The sequence below is a fragment of the Sparus aurata genome, chromosome 18, assembly GCF_900880675.1.
Source record: "Sparus aurata chromosome 18, fSpaAur1.1, whole genome shotgun sequence".
NCBI classification, from domain to species: domain Eukaryota; kingdom Metazoa; phylum Chordata; class Actinopteri; order Spariformes; family Sparidae; genus Sparus; species Sparus aurata.
In genome coordinates, this window is record NC_044204.1 from 2,586,353 (window position 1) to 2,607,014 (window position 20,662).

The 20,662-nt window shown below is 42.8% G+C and overlaps 1 protein-coding gene across 3 annotated transcripts in view; it reads left to right on the forward strand.

Moving 5' to 3' along the window:
• maml1 (mastermind-like transcriptional coactivator 1) overlaps positions 1 to 19,490 on the forward strand; it is a 60,322-nt gene extending 40,832 nt beyond the window's left edge. For all 3 annotated transcript variants that reach the window (XM_030396726.1, XM_030396728.1, XM_030396727.1), the window contains 3 exons: positions 3,619 to 3,873; positions 8,488 to 8,617; positions 14,305 to 19,490. In XM_030396726.1, the coding sequence (XP_030252586.1) occupies positions 3,619 to 3,873; positions 8,488 to 8,617; positions 14,305 to 15,362 (1,443 nt within the window). In that variant the 3' untranslated portion in view covers positions 15,363 to 19,490. The remainder of the gene's footprint in view (positions 1 to 3,618; positions 3,874 to 8,487; positions 8,618 to 14,304) is intronic.
• Positions 19,491 to 20,662: the final 1,172 nt, after the last annotated feature.

Consider the following 20,662-nt stretch of genomic DNA (forward strand, 5'->3'; position numbering starts at 1 on the left):
GTTGGTGTTGTGTGTTGGTGTGCAGTCATGGGTCAGCAGGGTGAAGAGGAGGGGGCTGAGCACGTATCCTTGGGGGGCCACTGTGTTCAGCATGATGGTGCTGTATGCGTTGCTGCCGACCCGGACTGCCTGTGGTCTTCCGGTCAGGAAGTCCAACAACCAGTTGCAGAGTGAGGTGTTTAGTTCTAGACAGTCCAGTTTCTGTATCAGCTGCTGGGGGATGATTGTATTGAAAGCTGAACTAAAGTCTAAGAACAGCATCCTCACATACAAGTCCTTACTGTCCAGGTGGGTGAGAGCTGAGTGGAGGGTAGTGGAGATCGCATCGACAGTACAGGTTGGCTCTTGCTGATCTCAGACCAGCCTCATCGCCTGCTCTGAAAGCAGCGTTCCAGGCTCTCAGTAACCTGTGGACTTCCCCCGTCAGCCAGGGTTTCTGGTTGGCCCGTACTGTGATGGTCTTGGTGTCCGTGACATCATCATTGCATTTGCTGAAGTAGGCAGTAACAGTGTCTGAGTACTCCTGGATGTTGATCTGGTGGTTGTAGGTGTAACATGTCCCAGTCTGTAGTGTTAGAGCAATCCTAAAGTGCTGAGGAGGTACAGTGCGAGCATTTTACTCGCATATGCGCCTAAAAATAGATTGTGCGTGTAGGAAAAAAAAAAAGGGAGCACACGTGCGAGTACGGATTTCAACCCTTTCATTTGCATTTTGCTGTTGGGTATAACGGCGTTAGAATAAACGGCGTTACTAACGCTGTTACTTTTTTTTCAGTAACGGGTAATCTAACTAATTACTATTTCCATCGTTACAACGCTGTTACCGTTACCGACTATTAAATGTGGCGCGTTCCAAACTGAAGCTGATCATTGAAGCTGTTGTCATCCGACTCGGCTCTCAGCCACCGGAGCTGCAGAGCTGTTTTATTTTCCTCCGGTGAGGGAGGAGGGAGGGGCGAGAAAACCGCATAAGTGATGATGATTGGCTCTCTAACGATGAGTGAGAGTTCTTAAGCCAATCAGTGGCAATGTTCGGTTTACACACAAGCCACACATGCACACAGCAGCCTCACACACACAAACTAGCAGAGGTGAACTGCAGCAATGGCGAGTCTGGAGGGAAAGTTAACGTTTTCAGAGTGGAAGTACAGACACTACTTTAATCTCTTTTGTCCACGTCCTTTGTAAGAAATTTCATAGTGCTCCTAAATTTTTTCTGTGCTCCTAAATTTTTTCATTTAGGAGCACCTGTGCTCCTAGTGAAAAAGCTAAGTGTACAGCCCTGCATTGTTGCTGCAGCTGGGAGGAATGTAGACTGCAACTAACAGGATGTCAGAAAACTCCCTCAGTAAATAGAAAGGCCGGCACTTGATGATCATAAACTCTACAAGGGGTGAACAGTGTCTGCAAACCACCACAGCGTCCTGACACCAAAGCATCCCTGATGTAAACACAGACCCCGCCACCGCGGGTCTTACCTCCTTCAGTGAGGGCTCTGTCTGCTCGGTAGCATGTTAGCCGGTCGAGCTGGATGGCGGAGTCCGGTATGCTGTTGTTGAGCCATGTTTCCGTAAAAACAGAAACACAGCACAGCACAGCTCTGTCTGCTGGGTCGATCTCAGAAGGTGTATATTGTCCAGTTTGCTGTCCAAGGAGCATACATTGGCGAGTACGATGGACGGTATAGCCGGCTTGTGTGAATTCGCCGCAAGCCTGGTCCAGATACCCCCGCGCTTTCCCAGCTTCTGCCTCCTCTCGCACAGCCGCCGGTGCTTCCTCTGCGGATGTGCTGCAGTAGTGGGGGTCGATGTCAAAGCGGGCCGCCAGAGTAGGCCGAGGTCGTGTAACTACTTAGCGTGTGCCAGGTTTAACTTGGATTGTTGTGTTGCCGATGTCAAAAAGAGTCCCACGGCTGTATGTGTGCCTTGAGACAGACAGACACGAGGAGAACATAAAATCACTTGGGCACACTGACGAAGACAAACATGTAAGCACTACATTATCGGGACAGAAAGGAGGCGCTGCGTCCGCACGCGCTGCCGATCAGAATGTTAGAAAAAGATCAGAGTACTTTGTATGTATTGATGTTTATTCATATATTGTGGTAAAAGCATTTGTGCAGGATTCAATACAATGGATATATTGTCTTTTTGAAAAACATATACGTCTGCAGTCCCAAATATTCATCAGTCTCGTGGGTGAGGGGAGGGAAAGTTGTTTGAGTATCTATATGTAGGGTATTTTTTCCAGTTGTTTACATACATTTGTTGAAACTGATGTGTGTTTCTAGACTTTTAACTTTGAAAAACAGGTTCAGGTCCTAGAGAGGTTTTGACTCAGCTTTGGAAAGTCTTGGAAGTGTTTGTTGCTCTGATCTGTTCCCTTGCTGGTAAAATTATAACTATATCTTTTAGGGCTGGGCGATAAATCGGCAAAATCGATTAATTCGAGTTTTTGGTTTAGGACGATTTTAAAAAATGAAAATCGATTTTTTATTTAACTTGCTCTGCCGCCGCTCCTCATGGGCTCCCGTAGTTCATAGTAGGCTCCGCCCCCCCGGCAGTGACTTTCCACAGAGAAACAAACACAGCATGTAGCGAGGCAAGCGTTTGTTCCTAAAACGGCACTGTCTCGTTAGTAGCTTAGTTTTGTGGTGTCGGACCTTGTATAAACCCCGGTCCGCTGCACAGTTTGTTTAAAGGCTGTTGGCTGCGGACCAACACATTTATTTCAGCATCTCAAACAGACGCATGTATCAGAGTCAGACACTAGTTGTTCACTACAAGAAGACCGCAGCAGCCCACAGATACCCGCTATAAAGCAGCCAATATTAGCAGAATCATTTAATCATTGTGTCCCGTATGAGGAGAAAGAGTCCCGGTGGACAGCTGTTACAGATGCAGTCACGTTGCATATTGATAAAGACATGCTGCTCGTATATACAGTAGAGAAGCCGGAGGTTCATCCACATGCTGGAAATGTTCGACCCCAGGTTTGTGTTATGAAGCCACAACGGGGCCTTGAGCCAGAGGAAGCCAACAGGCTCGTCTTCCTGGCCAAAAATTTGTTAAACAGACAACAAGCACACACCTCATGACCTGTACATCTACCAACATGTCATGTTTACTATGCAATGCATGCAGATGTTTAATTTAGTTTACATATCTTCAGGGATACAAAATACGTTTTTGTAAATAAAGGCACCTTTTGCAAAATAAAGTATTTAATGAAAGTTATGTTAACACTTTATCAATACCAATATGGAAACTGATCTGTTTTTATAATAGCAAGCAATCTGACATGTTAAATCTATGTTTACAAAAGCATTTTATCAAAAAGGGACACAGTCTTTTCAAAAGGATGCACTTTTTTATATTATTTTCAAGTGAGTTTGAAGCTGCACTGTTTACAGTGGCAGGGCAAATTTGTTGTAAATCATAGCATTAAAATAAAAGCAATGCTTTTAATAATTTCTTTGTAATTCAAAGTTTGTTCTTGAGAAGAAAAAAAATCGATTAAATCGTAAATCGAGTTTGGTGTGAAAAAATGTGAGATTCAATTTTTAGGCCATATCGCCCAGCACTAATATCTTTTTTTAAATGTTATGTTGTCTATCAGGACCAGAACACGTATCCTGCTCCTCCACATGGACCGGGCCCTGCCAACACTATGACATCCGCGGCCGGTAACAACAGTATGGCGGCCCAGCCGGGGGCCAATGCCTTGGCAGGTAACCACGGTAATGGAGCGTACATGAGCAGCCAGGCGGCAGCGGTGGCAGCACTGAAACAGCAGCAGCAGCATCAACAGATCCTGGAACAGCAGAAGCAACAGCAGCAGTACATGCAGAGACAGCAGCTTATGGCTGAACAGGTAGAGTGGAACAGTGACACAAACAGACATTTTAACACAGCTGATAGGTAATGATTAGCACTGATTGATCAGTTTTCCGCCCAGATTTTTATTATCTTGTTTTATCCAGTGCGATCAGATTATTTTCAATGAGGGAGGAAGATTATAGAAACTTTTTCTGTTGTTTACAGCAAAATGGTGAATCAGTATGTGGTATCTTATTGTATGAAATGATTGGTAAAATTTGAATAAACGTTACTTATCGAGCACCTTTTAAAAGCTGACTTTACAACTAAGTTTACAGAAAACTCAACTAGTTGACTTGTCATACACATCCAAAGACATTCCAGAGATTCAGTTCCATCTTGTAATGATTCCAGTTTTGAGTTGGAGGAATGTGATTCTTTAACCTGCAGTTGAACTGAGACACGTTGTGCCAACCTGTGAACATGTCTCACTTTCTCATTTTCAACACTAGAGGGAGCTGTTTGTTTTAAAGAAGTCTCACTGCTGATCTAAATTAGTCCATAGTGATCACTGTTGTCTTATTTGCCCATATTTGGCCCAATGATGCTGTACTTTACTCGTTGTCCAGTTGAAATCGACCTGAAAATGAGGCTTTCGTAAATCATGCAAATCCTTTTTTTTGGGGGGGGGGGGAGGCACAAGGCACAAGTCGAGTATTGGTAAACATAATGTTTTTTGTGCCTCTGATTCATGTCTTCATGTCACTCCACAAGTAGTATTCATTTGTCACTGTAGAACTTCATTCAAAGCAGAGCTCCACCTGAGCTCCAAGAGCCTGCAATCATTGCAGAAGGTTATCTGATGTGTTCTAAGAATTTTGGACATCGACAAACTATTTCTTTCTTAGCTGAAGCCGACAATGGGCCAAAATAAATGTAAAGACAGACATACTGGAGTTCCTATCTTCGTTTTGACAAGTATAATACATTCTGTAATCTACCCCTTACATGACCTGGCAAGTGACATTATTCTAAAACGCATAAGAATAACTCCCCCGACATGGTTGGAAAATACTGCCTCTAGAGCCAGCTACACAACGAGAACATGTCATAGCATGATCAGAATAGCCTGACCTGACAAGACAATGCCAATCACACTTATACATACTTCAGGCCCAGTGATGGTTCTATAGAGTTGCTTGGACTCTTCTTCCTGAATGCTAATTTTATTTGTTTAAAGTTAAGTCATTTCTTCTGCCAACCCATCTGTCTTAGCAGGGTATCCGCGGTGTCTTAAAAAGTATTAAAAGGTGATAAATCAATTTTGGGAAAATTAAGACCCTTAAGAAGTGTTAAAAAAGTATTTTCACGACTTTACTAAGTCTTGAATTTTGAAGGTATTTTTTCTGAATTCGCTGTCAAAGAGTTTGGGTCCTAAAAACATCGTAAACGTGTAAGAATTTATTCATTTTATTGAAAAACAAAGATGAACCGGTACATAAAAAACTACGCTATTGTGGATGCGTTCGTAAATTGTCTCCGAGAGAGCCAGAGTGCACTCGGAAATTCACAAAGTACGCTCTGGTGCTCCCGGTGCTTATTACGAACGCACCTTGTGTCACATGACGCCCTCAGCGTGAAAAAACGGAAGAGAAGGCTTGGTGAACGGTGGAAGTGCAAGTTTGCGGAGTCCTGGCTTTACATGCCGGACTTTAAAGAATGGCTGCAGCCAGTGGAGGGGAATACCAAGGAGGCATATTGTAGAAGGTGCAAGAAGAGGATTAACATAGTGTCTATGGGAATTAAGGCATTAAAGTCTGTGTAAAGCAGAAATAAATTTGTGTTATGAGTTTGTCACACCACAGAAACATGTGTCATTGACCACTGAGCCAAATTTGAAAGTTTTAAAAAATTGTATATAAGTATATAAGTATATAAAATTAGGTCTCAAAATCATGGCAAAACAAGCACTTCTCTCTGCTGTGAAACGCTGGGGGCGTGTCAGATAGAGGCGCTGGAGCCACGCCCACGCAGGGAGGGGATCCTCCTCCGTGTACTGTACAAGGACGTAACCTACAGTAACAATGGAAGCTAGCAGCGTCATCGGACAGACCCAGCCCTACCTGTTTGAGCCATCAGAGCCAGAAACTGACTCTGAGTCAGACACTGATAGTGCTCAGCCTCGTTCCTCACAGTCCATGTTTTACATTACACACAAACGCAAAACCCCAGTCTACATATAATTCCTTGTCATAGCTATATTGGTGCACATAAAACATTACCTGTAGATTATCATTGTGCTGTCAGATGGACTCCGCTCAGGGAGTGAGGCCAAATCATGTCATGATTAAATGCAATAACATTTGCTAACATTACATGGGCATGACAGGATGCACGATGTAGAATCACTTTCAGGATTTGCACCTTCAGCAAAATGCATTTAATTGCCCAAATGTACATTATTTATAACATACATAAGCACACACTTACACTTAGAGCTTAGATCTGGCCCAAAAAAAATCAAACCTGACCAACCGAGCCGAGCCCGTGCAGTGATGCCGGTAACACGTTACTCTAATCTGACCACTTTTTCAGTGAGGAGTAATCTTAGGCGGTAATATTACCGCGTAAGATAAGTATATAAAATTAGGTATATAGAATTAGTATAGTATATAAGTATATAAAATTAGGTCTCAAAATCATGGAAAAACAAGCACTTCTTTCTGCTGTGAAACGCTGGGGGGGGGGGGGGTGCTTCCGTGTACTGCACAAGGACGCAGCCTACAGCGTGACGGTACACGTCATGTTAATGACGTCGGTGTTTCCCCAGGTGTTCCCCTTGTCTATCTAAACCCGCGAACAGTTTATAATCATATGGATGCTGTTATAATGTGTAGTGATTAAGATCCTGACCCACCAAACATCCTGGAAAGTGACGGAGTTACGTTTTTTCGCGCTAAATTACATAATTATACATAATCACCATCAGTTAACAGGACGCTGTCTGACTTTGTCAGTCGCGGGGACGGAGGCTGTTTTCTGGGGGAAAGTTCCCTGAAGTCTCGGTCAGGAGGGCTAGCGGTCGCATGATTTATTTTCGTCACAAACACTCGGTGAGTTAAAGTCTTTGCCGGTGACAGACGCTGTTTTCTGAGCAGAAATGTGAGGAAGAGTCAGGAGGACAGACAGGAGGACAGGCGGAGGACGGACAGGAGGACAGACACTTCTCCACGTACAGCTGTGGTATTTGTTTTCCTCATATAAGTTGCTAAAGACAGTTACAGTTACTACGTTACTTTTGTTCGCTCATGTAACGTTGCTTTGTGGGACATTTCTCTGTATTTAGTTGAGTGAAGGACCTGTGTAGTTATCAGACTGTAAGACCGACACTCCCTCGCTCCGCGCCTCCGGATTATCGGTTCACACTGGGACGGCTCACCAATAATGCGGCCCATATACTACCGCCACATACCGCCGGTGGGACCCGCTGTCAGCGGGACGGAGAGGGTCGGCTGCGGGGGTTACATTATGCCCAGTGACCAGCGTCAATGGACTCTGCAGAAATCCAGACATTACCTGGTGATAGTTGCTGAAACTATCAGGGGTAAAGTGGACACTGCAGAGACGGGTGTTGGTGGTGATGTTTAACTCCCCACAGCAACGTTTGCTCCTCTTGACAAAATCGATCCACAGTTTCCTTACGTTGTCCTCCTTAGGAAACTTAAATAAGTTTAAATAATAACTTAAATAAATAAATGAATAAATAAATAAATACACACTACTCACAATTAGTTAGGATATTGTTATTTACATGACTGCTTTTCCTATTTTGTCTGAATTTTGATGAAATAAGTAAAAGTTCCCTTTGATATTACTAATAATGAATGAGAAGAAACACCATTTTCATTAGTTTAATATTTATTACCCCAAACATTTAGACAATAACAAGGATAGCCCCAAATAACAAAAATTGACAATGTCAGTAGCGGGTGTTTCCACCATTTGCCGCAATGACAGCTTGACAGCGACATCTCATGCTCCTCACTAGCCTCATGATGTTGTTCTGAGGCAATGCGTTACACTCCTCCACAAGTTCTACACGCAGTTCTGCCAGGTCACGTGGGGGTGGGGTACGATCATCCAGTCTCTGCTTCAGCTGGTCCCAGACGTGCTCTATGGGGTTCAGGTCAGGGGACATTGCTGGCCATACCATATGAGGCACTCCGACTTCCTGAAGTCGAGCTGTGACAATTCTGGCACGATGTGGTGGAGCATTATCATCCATGAACAGAAAGTTGGGGGTGTGCTGGCGGAATTGGGGGAATATTGGCATTTTGATCACTCACTGGATCAAAAAAACAACAACAAGTGGCTGGTAAAATCTGGACATTCACTCGCTTTTTGGCTGGTGGTCTGAAATTTTTTTTTACAACCTGGTCAATCATAAAAAATAGAAATGTTTCAATAAATAATGTAATATACTGTGTCTGTATTAAAGTAAAAGAGCTGTACAGTGTTTGAAACTAAATGGCTAGATATGGATCAAAGAATGTTAAATTGTTCAAAGTATGAGTATCTTAACCTTCAGATATATATATCCCCGTTTTTAAACTTGAATTTTATACTTAATTTTGTGTGTGTGTGTGTGTGTGTGTCCGTGTGCGTGCAGGAGAAGCAGCGGCAGCAGGACCAGCAGCTGCAGAGACATCTGACCAGACCTCCCCCGCAGTACCAGGACCAGCCAGGACAACCGGCCAATCAGAACCCTTTCCCTCAGCCGCCAGTCAACCAGTTTACAGGTAGGAGGACAGGACTGCATGTGTCTGAGGCTCACAATGAGAGCAACTGCAGGACAGACATCAGTAATTCATTATTCATCAACGTTATGCTCATCAGACTGCATGTTGAACATCCAGATTCGGAAATCAAATGATACAGATGACAAACTCACACTGAGGGTGGACAAAATATTCAGTATTCCTCAGTTCAGTGGTTTAATTTTACAATTTGTGTTTATTTCTGCTAATTGTTTCAGACTTTTAAGATCTAAACAAGCTAATTTTCTCTCTCAGTCCTTCCAGCTCCACACAGCAGAACCTGTTCCATCTGTGTTTTTTAAGAAGACAATCACTGTTGGTTGTATTTGAGACCGAACACTGAGACGGATGTTCAGTCACTGAGCTTCTTCAGTGACAGCACAGATCAGAGTCAGCTCAGAGGTTCACAGACAGAAACAGAATAAATTTATTCTGCAGTCACTGACAGAAATCATCCAATCCACATATTAACGCTGTGATATAACAGAAACTTCTTTCTCTAAAGATGACTATCAGTTAAATATTACATCCACACACTTGACAACACAGAGTAGTAAACAAGCTGCCAAGATAACGGTGTGATGAGAAATAGGGATGTCCCGATCAGGTTTTTTTTAACCCCGATCCCGATCTGAGTCGTTTAATATTTAGTATCTGCCGATACCGAGTCCCGATCCGATACTCAGCCTTAACTAATATTTTCTTGGATAATACAACTGTATTAAGAAATAAAGTACCTGCATCCAAGCTGTTCCTTGGTAGGTTTTTTTATTTTGTTGAAACAAAGTGCACTACTCACAATAAGTTAGGGATGTTGTGAGAGACTCAGTGGATTTCATACATACAGTGTTTGTTTCACTTCAGAGAGTTTTGGGATAGGGAGGCAATTATATTGGGGTGATAGACACACCTCATTTTGTGTTTTCCACGTAATGGTCTCACTGTGTACAGTGTGCCTTACATATTGGGGCCAATACCAAAAAACTAAAAGACAACCCTTTTCAATGTGGCATCAATTTCAACATTCTGTGGGTATAAAAAGCTGGTATTGTCAGTAAGTCATTCCAAGTTCATCATTCAAACAGCCATGAACACGCGACATCACTTAACGGACGAGCAGCGCCACCTGGCCATAGCGCGTCTTCGGGTCGGTGGCAGGCAGTCAGATGTTGCTCGTGAACTTGGTGTGTCTCAAAGTGTCATCAGCAGACTTGCATCAAGACACAGAACTACTGGCAGAGTTCGTGACAGACCCAGGAGTGGAGCCCCACGAGTGACAGACCGCAACGATGACCAGTACCTAAGGACCTATGCACTTAAACATCGTTATGCAACTGCCACACAGCTGCAGGCCCAGTTACGAGATGTGAGGGGTACTAGGGTTTCCAGACAAACCATTCCAAACCAACTCCACCGCTTTGGCTTGAATGCCAGACGACCGTTGCAGGTGACTCCACTGACACCAAGACACCGCCGTGAACGTTTGCAGTGGGCACAAGACCATGTGAGCTGGACAATGCAGCAGTGGTCTACCGTCCTGTTCACTGATGAGTGTCGGGTCACCTTGCACAGAAATGATGGTCGTCAGCGTTGCTGGAGAAGGCGAGGTGAGCGATACGCCGAGGTCAACATGGTCCCCAGGGTTCCCTTTGGTGGAGGAGGTGCAACAGTCTGGGCAGGCATCACCAGTCAGCGCAAAACAGATTTGGTTATTGTAGATGGCTCAGTCACTGCACGTTCTTACCTCAGAGACATCATAGAACCCATCATCATCCCCCAATTCTGCCAGCACACCCCCAACTTTCTGTTCATGGATGATAATGCTCCACCACATCGTGCCAGAATTGTCACAGCTCGACTTCAGGAAGTCGGAGTGCCTCATATGGTATGGCCAGCAATGTCCCCTGACCTGAACCCCATAGAGCACGTCTGGGACCAGCTGAAGCAGAGACTGGATGATCGTACCCCACCCCCACGTGACCTGGCAGAACTGCGTGTAGCACTTGTGGAGGAGTAGAACGCGTTGCCTCAGAACAACATCATGAGGCTAGTGAGGAGCATGAGACGTCGCTGTCAAGCTGTCATTGCGGCAAATGGTGGAAACACCCGCTACTGAAATGGTGTTTCTTCTCATTCATTATTAGTAATATCAAAGGGAACTTTTACTTATTTCATTAAAATTCAGACCAAATAGGAAAAGCAGTCATGTAAATAACAATATCCCTAACTTATTGTGAGTAGTGTATATACCAGGGGTACTCAAATACAAATCTTAAAGGGCCACAAAGATTTTTTTCAATGACTCAAAGGTCCATGTGTTGAGGTCGGTCAGGCCACATGCAATAATACTGTAATATTCAAAACAAAATGTCCTTTTCATTCTTAACAATAAAATACGAACTAAAATAAAATGTAATTTCCATTTTAACATAAATTAAAATACATAGTTGAATATTTACTCTTTTTGTTTGCCTTCAAACATTGTGTCCATCACTTCAGTCATGCATTATTTTATTTCATTGTGACATAGATGTGACAAGGATCCTGCTTGCAGCTTGATATGAGGATTTCAGTGCATTTATTTGTGTTGTGCTTATCTCTGAATTTTGAGGAAATGTCTCTTCAAAATTCCTATGCTTCGTCTCATAATGCTGTTTCAAATTGGAAATCTTCATCACAGCTTCTCCTGGCATATTGTAAAGCCCCTTGTGGACTGTGGCGCAATGACTCTTGGGTATTCTGTTGGTTTAATTATGGTTCATGAATGTGTTTGTGAATAAGATGATATGTAAGATGGTTGTGGGTTAATTCACGTCATTTGTTCTTTGATTAAATGGTGTTGAGTTTTAACAAGGATGATTTTGGCACCGTGAGTAAAAGGGTGTTTGCCGGGAGAAACTCCCCGTCCGTGACTATTCTTGTGAAAATACATGATGAGACTTGCTAATATAATACCTGTTAAACAACATAAGTGTGTGTTATTGCAGCACCGTCAGATCCGTGGGTTTTGTCCTGGTTGGAGGATGAATGACTGCAAAGTTCCTACTTCTATGAGTGGTTGATTCTCATTGTCCACTTTGTTATAGCAGTTTACTTGGAAAACGCCATTTCAATCTCTTACCACCGGCGAAATGTGAATACGCGAACTGCTACGAAAACGAAAGTGAAAGTTAAAAGTTGCGATCGCAGCGGTGAGTGACCCAGCTGTATGTGTATCGTTGGCATGGAGACAAGTCCCGGTGTACACGTGCTGACCCATCCAAAACACATGGTGAAGGAATAACAGTTCGGGGGCCACAAACAGGAGGCCGGCGGCCCAGGGGCCGCCTATTGAGGACCGCTGGTATATACTTTCATATGGCTCTTCCTTATTCTGCATATGCTATTGCAACATTAGCCTCCACCTTCCTTGTGTTAGCAGGTGAGTGTGTGATGCTGCACTGTGACAGCAGATCCTCGTGTACAGCCAGCTGAAGTGTGTGTGAGACGCAGCTCACGCTTGGCACCTCCATATCATCTATTGCTTTTTACAAATTCCTTACGTTGTCAAGTAAAATGACGTGGACGCGTTGCTTGTCTATTTCACACGCGTTCAGCATCTCCTTGATTGCCTGTTTTACATGCTCTGCTGTATGAGACCCACGAAACTAGTGCGCGTACCGGCACATTGTAACTCAAAAGTGTAGTCAATATAAAGTATTGCCAGGTGACGAAGAAAAACCTGATCCTCTACCACGGACATGAGCTGGTTATCCAGAGCGATTCATTTAATTACGCTCTCTAATATTTGTGGACATGTCGCTGTCTCGAGGATATTTCTCTTTCCTTTTGAAAGTATCCGTGAGTGTTTTTTGCTTCGGTGTCTTTGCCTGTATTGCTTGAGTGAACTTGTTTTATTCTTTGAGTGTTTGTTTTTTGTAAGCCGTATCAAATGAGTAGTATTAAATGCAGCTCTGCGAAACGGTCATATTGCAGATGTTACATGTTGCCGTTGGACTGCTTTCGCTTTCTAATTTAAGTTATTTCCACACTGCAGACACTTCATCCACAGATTTGCCAGAGTAACGTTACGTGGGCATCTGCGTTCTGCCACAAATTGTGCTCTGACATTAAAAAAACATAAAAAATCAGGCTTGGGTCCACGTTCAAAATTGCCAATTCTGATAAAGGGAACAATGCCCAGATCAGCCCTGATCCTGATCCTACAGATCGGATCGGGACATCCCTAACGAGAAATCTATAATTAAAACTTTATGTTGCTCAAGCCACATCCAGGTTGTAGCTACGAGTTTGAATGTTTGTTACCGTCAGAGTTTGAGTTATAATCCTAACTTCATGGAGGTCTCTAGAATAACTAACGTTTTGGGCAGAGATAAATAAGATGAGCAAGAGAGAAAGAGGGAGAGAGACTTGTGGAAGCTTCTGCCACATCCGTGGAAAGCCATTTCTGCCAGTTAAAGAAAAAAAAGATGTTAAAGAGTTTAAAAGTTACAATCATCGGATAAAAAGTAAATAATCATCAGATAAAAAGTTATAATCATCAGATAAAAAGTAATTATCAGATAAAAAGTTATAATCATCAGATAAAAAGTAATTATCAGATAAAAAGTTATAATCATCAGATAAAAAGTAATAGTTAAATAACTATTAGTGGTGAGGCAGGTGGCTGATCCATAGATTTAATTTAAAATCTAATCTTTAACATCATGTGCTGTAAGTGATACAATATTTCCAAAACAAGTTACAAATTGCTTCACAAAAACTTAAAAACAGGATTAACTACAGATGAATTAAACAACAATACAGTTCATACAATAACAAAACAAGCAAGGACTAATGACTAAACACTCTGAAAACATTCAGTGATAAACAATCAGGGTTGTACATTTACAGAAAATAAGAGTTAATCCCTCAACCAGGTTAAGAGTTGCTGTTCTTGAAATAAAGTGATTTTCCAGCAGGAGTCTTCTCTGATGTTTGTCATGACTCAATTGGACGTGAGCTGGTTCATCAGGATACTTGACAATCAGGTTGTTGTTGGACAAACATCCCTCTGTGTGTCAGTGTGTAAATGATGCTCACCACTGATTTGACTGGTAAATGTGAGAGAACAGTTCTAATGAATTGTGTGTTTGTCCTCCAGCGTCCTGACAGCAGCTCAGACTGCTACTGCTTTAATGTTAAATCTAAAACTGAAACATTAAACTGCTGAATAACAACACAGAGGTGAAATAATCATTAATAGATTCAACTGTTGCTGCTCAATAAAACTGATCTGTTCAACATCTGCTCACCGGATTTATTTGTTTCTAGAGGCTGGTTATTCTGATAGTTTCAATGATTAAGTGATTAGTTAATTGGAAACCGTCTTAACGACCGATTAAGACGTTCATCTTGATGAAAACCCAACACTGTCTTGTTGCAGCTTCTCCGGTGTGACGATTTTATGCTTTTCTTTGTTTTGTGACGTAATAGAGAAAGAAAAAGGGAATGATTCTAGTTTTAACTGTCAGAGTGAAAACTTTATTTTTTTGGAAGAATAATTTTATGACATTTAATCAACAAAACAAACTGAGAAAATAATTGATTAATTCTAGATAATCCTTTGTGTAAATAATTGTGCAACATTTTATCTCAACTTTACAATTTAACTCTTTCTTTCTTCACAGCTTCCTCACAGCCAATGGGGAGCGTCGGCTCCATGGGAGGCCCCACCCCTGGCTCACAGCGTATGTTCCCTCAGAACCAAGGTATGATGGGTATGAACATGGGTCAGGGTGGTGGGCCGGCAGGTGGTGTAGCTCCGCCTCCTGCAGCGAGTCAGGCTGACATCAGTCTGTCGTCCTGCGGAGGGGGCGGGGCTGGTGTGGACGTGCAGCAGGTGCTTTACAACAACATGAACCTTCACCCAAGCCACCCGAACCACCTGGCCCATCCGCCACAGCAGCCCGGCCTGCAGCGCCAGCCTCTGGGTGCCATGAGCGCCTCCTACAGACAGAACCTCCTGGCTCAGCAGCAGCACCTGAAGACGCAGCCCAATGCTGCCATGTTGAAGCAGCAGCAGCTGGCCGTCGCTGCCGCTGCCCGTATGCCAGGCTCCATGCAGAACAGTATGGCAGCCAACCTGCCTGGCTCCATGCCCGGTAGCATGCAGGGACCTCAGAGTGCCGCCTGGCGGCAGCAGCAGCTTGTCAACCAACCACCCTCCAGTAACAGCAGCCTGCCGCCGAACGCCTTCAACAACGCCGCCAACAGCTTCCACCTGCAGCAGCAGACACGCATTCCCAAGATGGCACCTGGCTCTGCACCATTTGGTTCAAACCCAGGTGGGCGTCCAATGGGCGGCCTGAACCCCGGGCAGCAAATGATGCAAACAAACATGGCAGCTGCTCAGCAGAGGGCACCGCCTAACCCTCAGAGCCTCGGCCAGCCAATGGCCAATCAGCAGCAGACTCAACAACAACAGGCCAATCAGAACCAGGCTGTCCTGCCTGACCTTGCGGCGTTCGGACAGCCGCAGGGCAACAGCCGCCAGGGACTACAGTGTAACCAAGGTTACCAGGTGAGCAGGACTGCCAGTCAGCAGCAGCAGCAGGTGTCGTTCGGATACAACGTGGCGTCGGGCAGTTTTGCTGGAGAGAGCGAGCTGGTCGACTCCCTGCTGAAGGGTCAGAGCACCCAGGAGTGGATGGCTGACCTTGACGAACTGCTCGCCAGCCACCACTAGTCAGACTCACCTGTGCTCACCTGGAGCACCCGAAGCCTGCTCAGCTGAGAGGCCGCACTGCTGTACCCGGAGGACGAGCCGCAGCCGCAATGTTTAAATACAGACTGACAGTAACACTGAAGGAGGTCAGTGTTAGCATTAGCCTCACAGCTAGCTGATGGTGAATGTCAGCACCTTCCACCTGTCTCTGAGGTATGACAGCTGATTGGCTGGTGAGGTTGTATTTCCTGCTCTGATGTGATGAGACTGAATCTAATTTCATCAGAGTAGAAACAGGAGGTTTTGTTTTCATCACATCACCTCAGTTCAGTTCCCTGAGTCAGAGCAGAGTTACTGACACCATGTCAGAGATCAGTCAGCTGGCTGAAGATTTAGGTCAGCAGACGGTCAGAAAACCAGTCGAGTTACAGATGAGCCCTGATGTGTTTCAACACCAGACTTCATTCAAAAACCTCCAAATTTAACGATGACTTGCTCATAGCAGAATTACACACCTGGTAGAACAGAACTTGAAGCCTACGTTAATTCTCCAATATTAACAGACAATTTCACATCCACTTAACAGGAAGCCCCTCTGGAAAATATCAGTTTTTAGCTCTGCTATTGGAGCTACATGTACCTGCAACATTTAACCACTTTCATCTACTTCACTTAGCTAGTTTTCAAGTTTTATGCTCATTTAATCAGTGAGTTTTAATTCCACATATTATGATATTAAAATCTATTTGGATTTCCCATTTTTAATATTAATTTGAAAACTTGCTCAGAGACAAAATAACCACACGTGAACTTTTTGGTTTTATTTAATTTCTGTTACTTTAAAAAGACATGTATTTGAAATATTCATAAAACAGTCCACTTCAGTGATGGGTAACATTGAGCACAATATCCTGAAACATCTACAGATAAAAAATTGGATTTTAAATATAGAGATAAAAGCCTCTGTATGAAAACCCTTATGATGGTTGATGAGCTTCTGTCGTCCAGTGGTGTACATTTTCATATCAAATTGCAGCTTCAGAATGAAATCAATACCAAAAAATATTATCTTTATACTTTTTTTTTCCTTTTCTGCGCTGAACTGTGTCGGCAGCAACAACACAACACTAAAATATCCAGCTGTTTCAGTCGCAGGTGGAGTTTTGTTTCTGTTCTGTTTCATTTCAAGTCAATTTTATTTAAAAAGCCCAAAATGTCGTCATCATTCCAAAGTGAACATGTCTGTTTGGTTGTCATGTCTTGAGTTAATATATCTGTTATTTCAGTTTTTGTTCTTCAGGTGTGTAAATCTGTAACCGAGTGACTCGTCTGCAGACGTTCAGAGTGTTGATTCAATAACACACCACAGTGTTTATTGATGACTGGAGACTGAATAGACGAGTCGTATTGAGACTACTGAACCCTCAGCTCAGTGTTAAACCACTGCAGCTGGCCACAGCGCCACCTACAGACTGTCAGCTGCACCTGGTAGCAGTTTCAACAAACCTTTTACAACCTGATGTGAAATCAGTCTGAAAGAAAACAGTCATTTAAAGAAGCTTTCTGGTGTTTTTGCATGTTTTACAGCATTCATCACTGTCACGACTTTACAAGCATTTAATTCCCTTGAAAATTCAACTTTCACATCATGTTTGCTTGTATTTTTAGAATTTCATCATAGCTTTCTCTTATGTTGGTCTAACTTTAAGGCAACATGTAACTGTGATGAAATCAAAAGCAGATGTGATGGCAGAGCCACAGTGGATTTTCATATTGTAGGGAAATATCAGCTGCTGGGAGGACAAATATTTAAATATCTAAAACAATACATGCAACACTTTGTTTAGGGAAATGATCTGCAGTCATGGCAAGTGATTTAGGGTCGAAGTCAAGAATTAACTATAATTTCAGTAGCAAGTCAGCTGGTGGATCTACACAATGTTTTCACTCTTCTACGTCTTTATTTAAATAAACACCAACAAGTCACTGCAGATATCGCTCATGTTCACCAGACTGAATCATCCTTCTGTTCTCTCTTACCTTCAGACGAATTAGTCAAAAACGTCCTCAGCATAAGCAGTGACCGTAAAACATGCACACTGACCAGCTGATTAAGATGTAAGAGTTCTCTCATTGAACTAAGACAAAGCTCCACTTCCTCCCTCTGCACCGAGACGAGGCCACAGAGTCGATGCTTCAGTCTTCGTGCTGTATAATGTCGATTGTGCATCATTAATATGTCCTGCCTGTGAACTTTAAATTCCTGACCTGTAAATGGGTCACACTGAGCTGATCTCACAGTTTTCCTCTCCTCTGACAGACAAGACATTGAGTAACGGATGAAGCATTAAACTCTTCTTTTCCGCCGACTCAGTTCTCCTCAGTATTTCCAAGTTTTTGTGATATTTTTATGAGTTGACATCTTTCTGTAGATGTAATCTAAATGTAGCACAGGAACAGGAAAACACACAAGTGATAAAAATTCATAAAGTTTTCGATTTAAAAGCAGACTGCCGCATGTGTTCATTCTGAGTTTCCAAACAAAATGCAAAACTGAATTCCCAGCTGGTAGCTCATAAATCACTTGTCATGAAACTTGATTTTCTTTAACCTGAAGAAAGTCTCCCTGGTGGAGCAGCTCCTCCAATAAACCCTGCCTCCTTAGATGTTGAAGCTGACGGTGAAGGTCCTGAGTCGGACGTTTGCAGACATGTTGACACATTTAAAGTGTCCAAAATTTTGGGTTTTGTTTCACAGACTGTCTCTGATATTAACAGATGCAGTGAGGGGGCAGAGAGTTGTTCAGCCTGGGAGTCTGAGTTCAGATAAAAATGTCACTGATGATCAGTTTAAATCTTTGACTGCAGTTTAATTCAAAGTTCTCAATCTCATGAAGATAAAACAAGTTTGTAATGCAGTGTTTCAGCTCCTTAAATGTTTCCCAGATTCAAAAAGTCCTCTTATGTTTCTTCATACGACAGCAGATGATACAAATTTAAAGGAACAGTTCACCCAAACATTAACTTCAGTCCTCCTCTCCTCCCTCCTGATGATATAAAGTGCTCCTCTCCTCCTCCTGATGATATAAAGTCCTCCTCTCCTCCTCCATGATGATATACAGTCCTCCTATCCTCCCCCTGATGATATAAAGTCCTCCTCTCCTCCTCCATGATGATATACAGTCCTCCTATCCTCCCCCTGATGATATATAGTCAGGTGAAGTGTTGTAGTCCACAGAACATTTCTGGAGCTTCACAGTAAAACAGAGTTGCAGCATTCTGCTACTGAAGTAGCTGGAGACTTGATTTAAAACAGAGAAACAACCAAAGAAACATCAGATGTCTCCATACAGCTCGTCTGCTGTGATCACAGTCTGCAGGACTGAACACATCACAACCTGATCTCAGACCAGATTTACACCTTTAATAAGATGAAGACTTCACTGGAGCTGCTGAGTTAACAGAGTTAGCATGCACCTTGTCTGAAGTGTGTGAACTGTTCCTTTAAACTCCTTCGTGTCAGATCAGACGATGATTTTTAAACACTGAAGTTTAAAGTTCTCAACATGTTCATCTTTAAAGTCCTTGTCTGCTCTGTTTACCTGTAACTCACCTGTGTGACTGGTAACAGTCTGCAGTATAAAACGCGGATCTATGACCCGATGGTCCTGTTTTAAAGCATTCTGTGACCCAGTGGTCTTGTTTTAAGCAGGATCTGTGGCCCGGTGGTCCTGTTTTAAAGCATTCTGTGACCCAGTGGTCCTGTTTTAAGCAGGATCTGTGGCCCGGTGGTCCTGTTTTAAGGCGGATCTGTGACCCGGTAGTCCTGTTGTAAGGCAGATCTGTGACCCGGTTGTTCTATCTACTGTATTGTTTGTTGTGTATTTTATTTGTTATGTAACTTCGGAGCTGGTTCTGGTTCTCTCTTGACAGATCTTCAGCCTGCGGCTCAGACTCTCGGGGTCTTCTGGGTTAAACTGTTGTAAATGTCTATAAATATATTTTTTGTATGTATGCCTTTCCAAATGATCTGGAGAAGATAGATGTTATTTTTATATATTGCAGCGGATTTTTTGTAAGTATTTTATACTTTTGATATGGTTCTCTGTAAAACAAGAGTATTATGTAAATATAGTTCTTTAGAAACACATTTGTTGTCCGTGTGTGTCTGTTGTGTGTTTTCCTCTGACATGATGACATATTAAACTGAGGGGAAAATAGCAGAGAAAATGTTTCACGCAGCAAATACTGTAAATGTATCGAGTGTTTGGTGTTCAGGCCAAAAGTTAATATCTAAATTACTCACAAGAGGAGAATTGTTCAGTAATGCTTCACATTAAAGTCCTTGTAGCAAGTGTTGGTTAACACGTAATAAAATCACTAAACTGTTTAGTAGATTTATACTTTACACATTAACTGTAACATTCATTTACACTTAAAACCTTTAATAAAAGATTAATGACTTCTTAAAGTTCATAACAGCGTTATAACTAAATTAAGTAAGGGATAATGCCCGACGAGGTGTCCATAAACAGGAGTTATACCATGGTCTGGGGGAATACTCGATTCTGATTGGCTGCAGGATGTCCATTAACCCCTGATATCTGGACAGCTACTAAGTAGTTCCAGTAAAAATGGACTGTTCACCGCTGTCGGGCATTATTCGACGCGGCGGCCTAAGCGCGTAGGACGGTTGCCTCCGCGAAGTCCATTAACTCCTGTTTATGTTCACCTTGAAGGACATTATCCTTATACCATGGTCACTTGCCAAAGAAAAGAAATTCGGACCATTAATTTACATTTTCATGCGTTTTACAATCAAAATATAAAGTTTTTCACAAGCCATAATTTAGTTTCCCTGGTAACGCCTGAGGGTTTGACTAATACCTGGAACAATCATTACCCTCCCCTAAGATTCTTATGCAACGGAGACGTTGTTCACTCCTCCAGTAAATAGGAGGGATCATAGATGCGACTTGGCAACGGGAGATATTCTAGTCCGCTCAGCGAAGAGCCAGACAGCTAACGCTATGCTAGCAAGATTCAAAGTCAATAACATTGCATACGGTTGACAAACAGTAAATACAATTTGACAGTATGCTAGCTAACACGATTAGCTAACTAACCAGTCATATCATTGTCCCCAAATCAATAGCAAGATTTTCACGAACAAATGACCGGCCGTTAGTAACGTTACTGTGGCCGCAGCCTGAAGCAGAGAGTTGAACAGCGAACAGGATGTGAGATTATTCGTGTATCAGTAAGTTTAGAGGGGAAGTGTACTTTCTGCAGCTTGTGTGTTACAGTGACCATCCTGTGGTG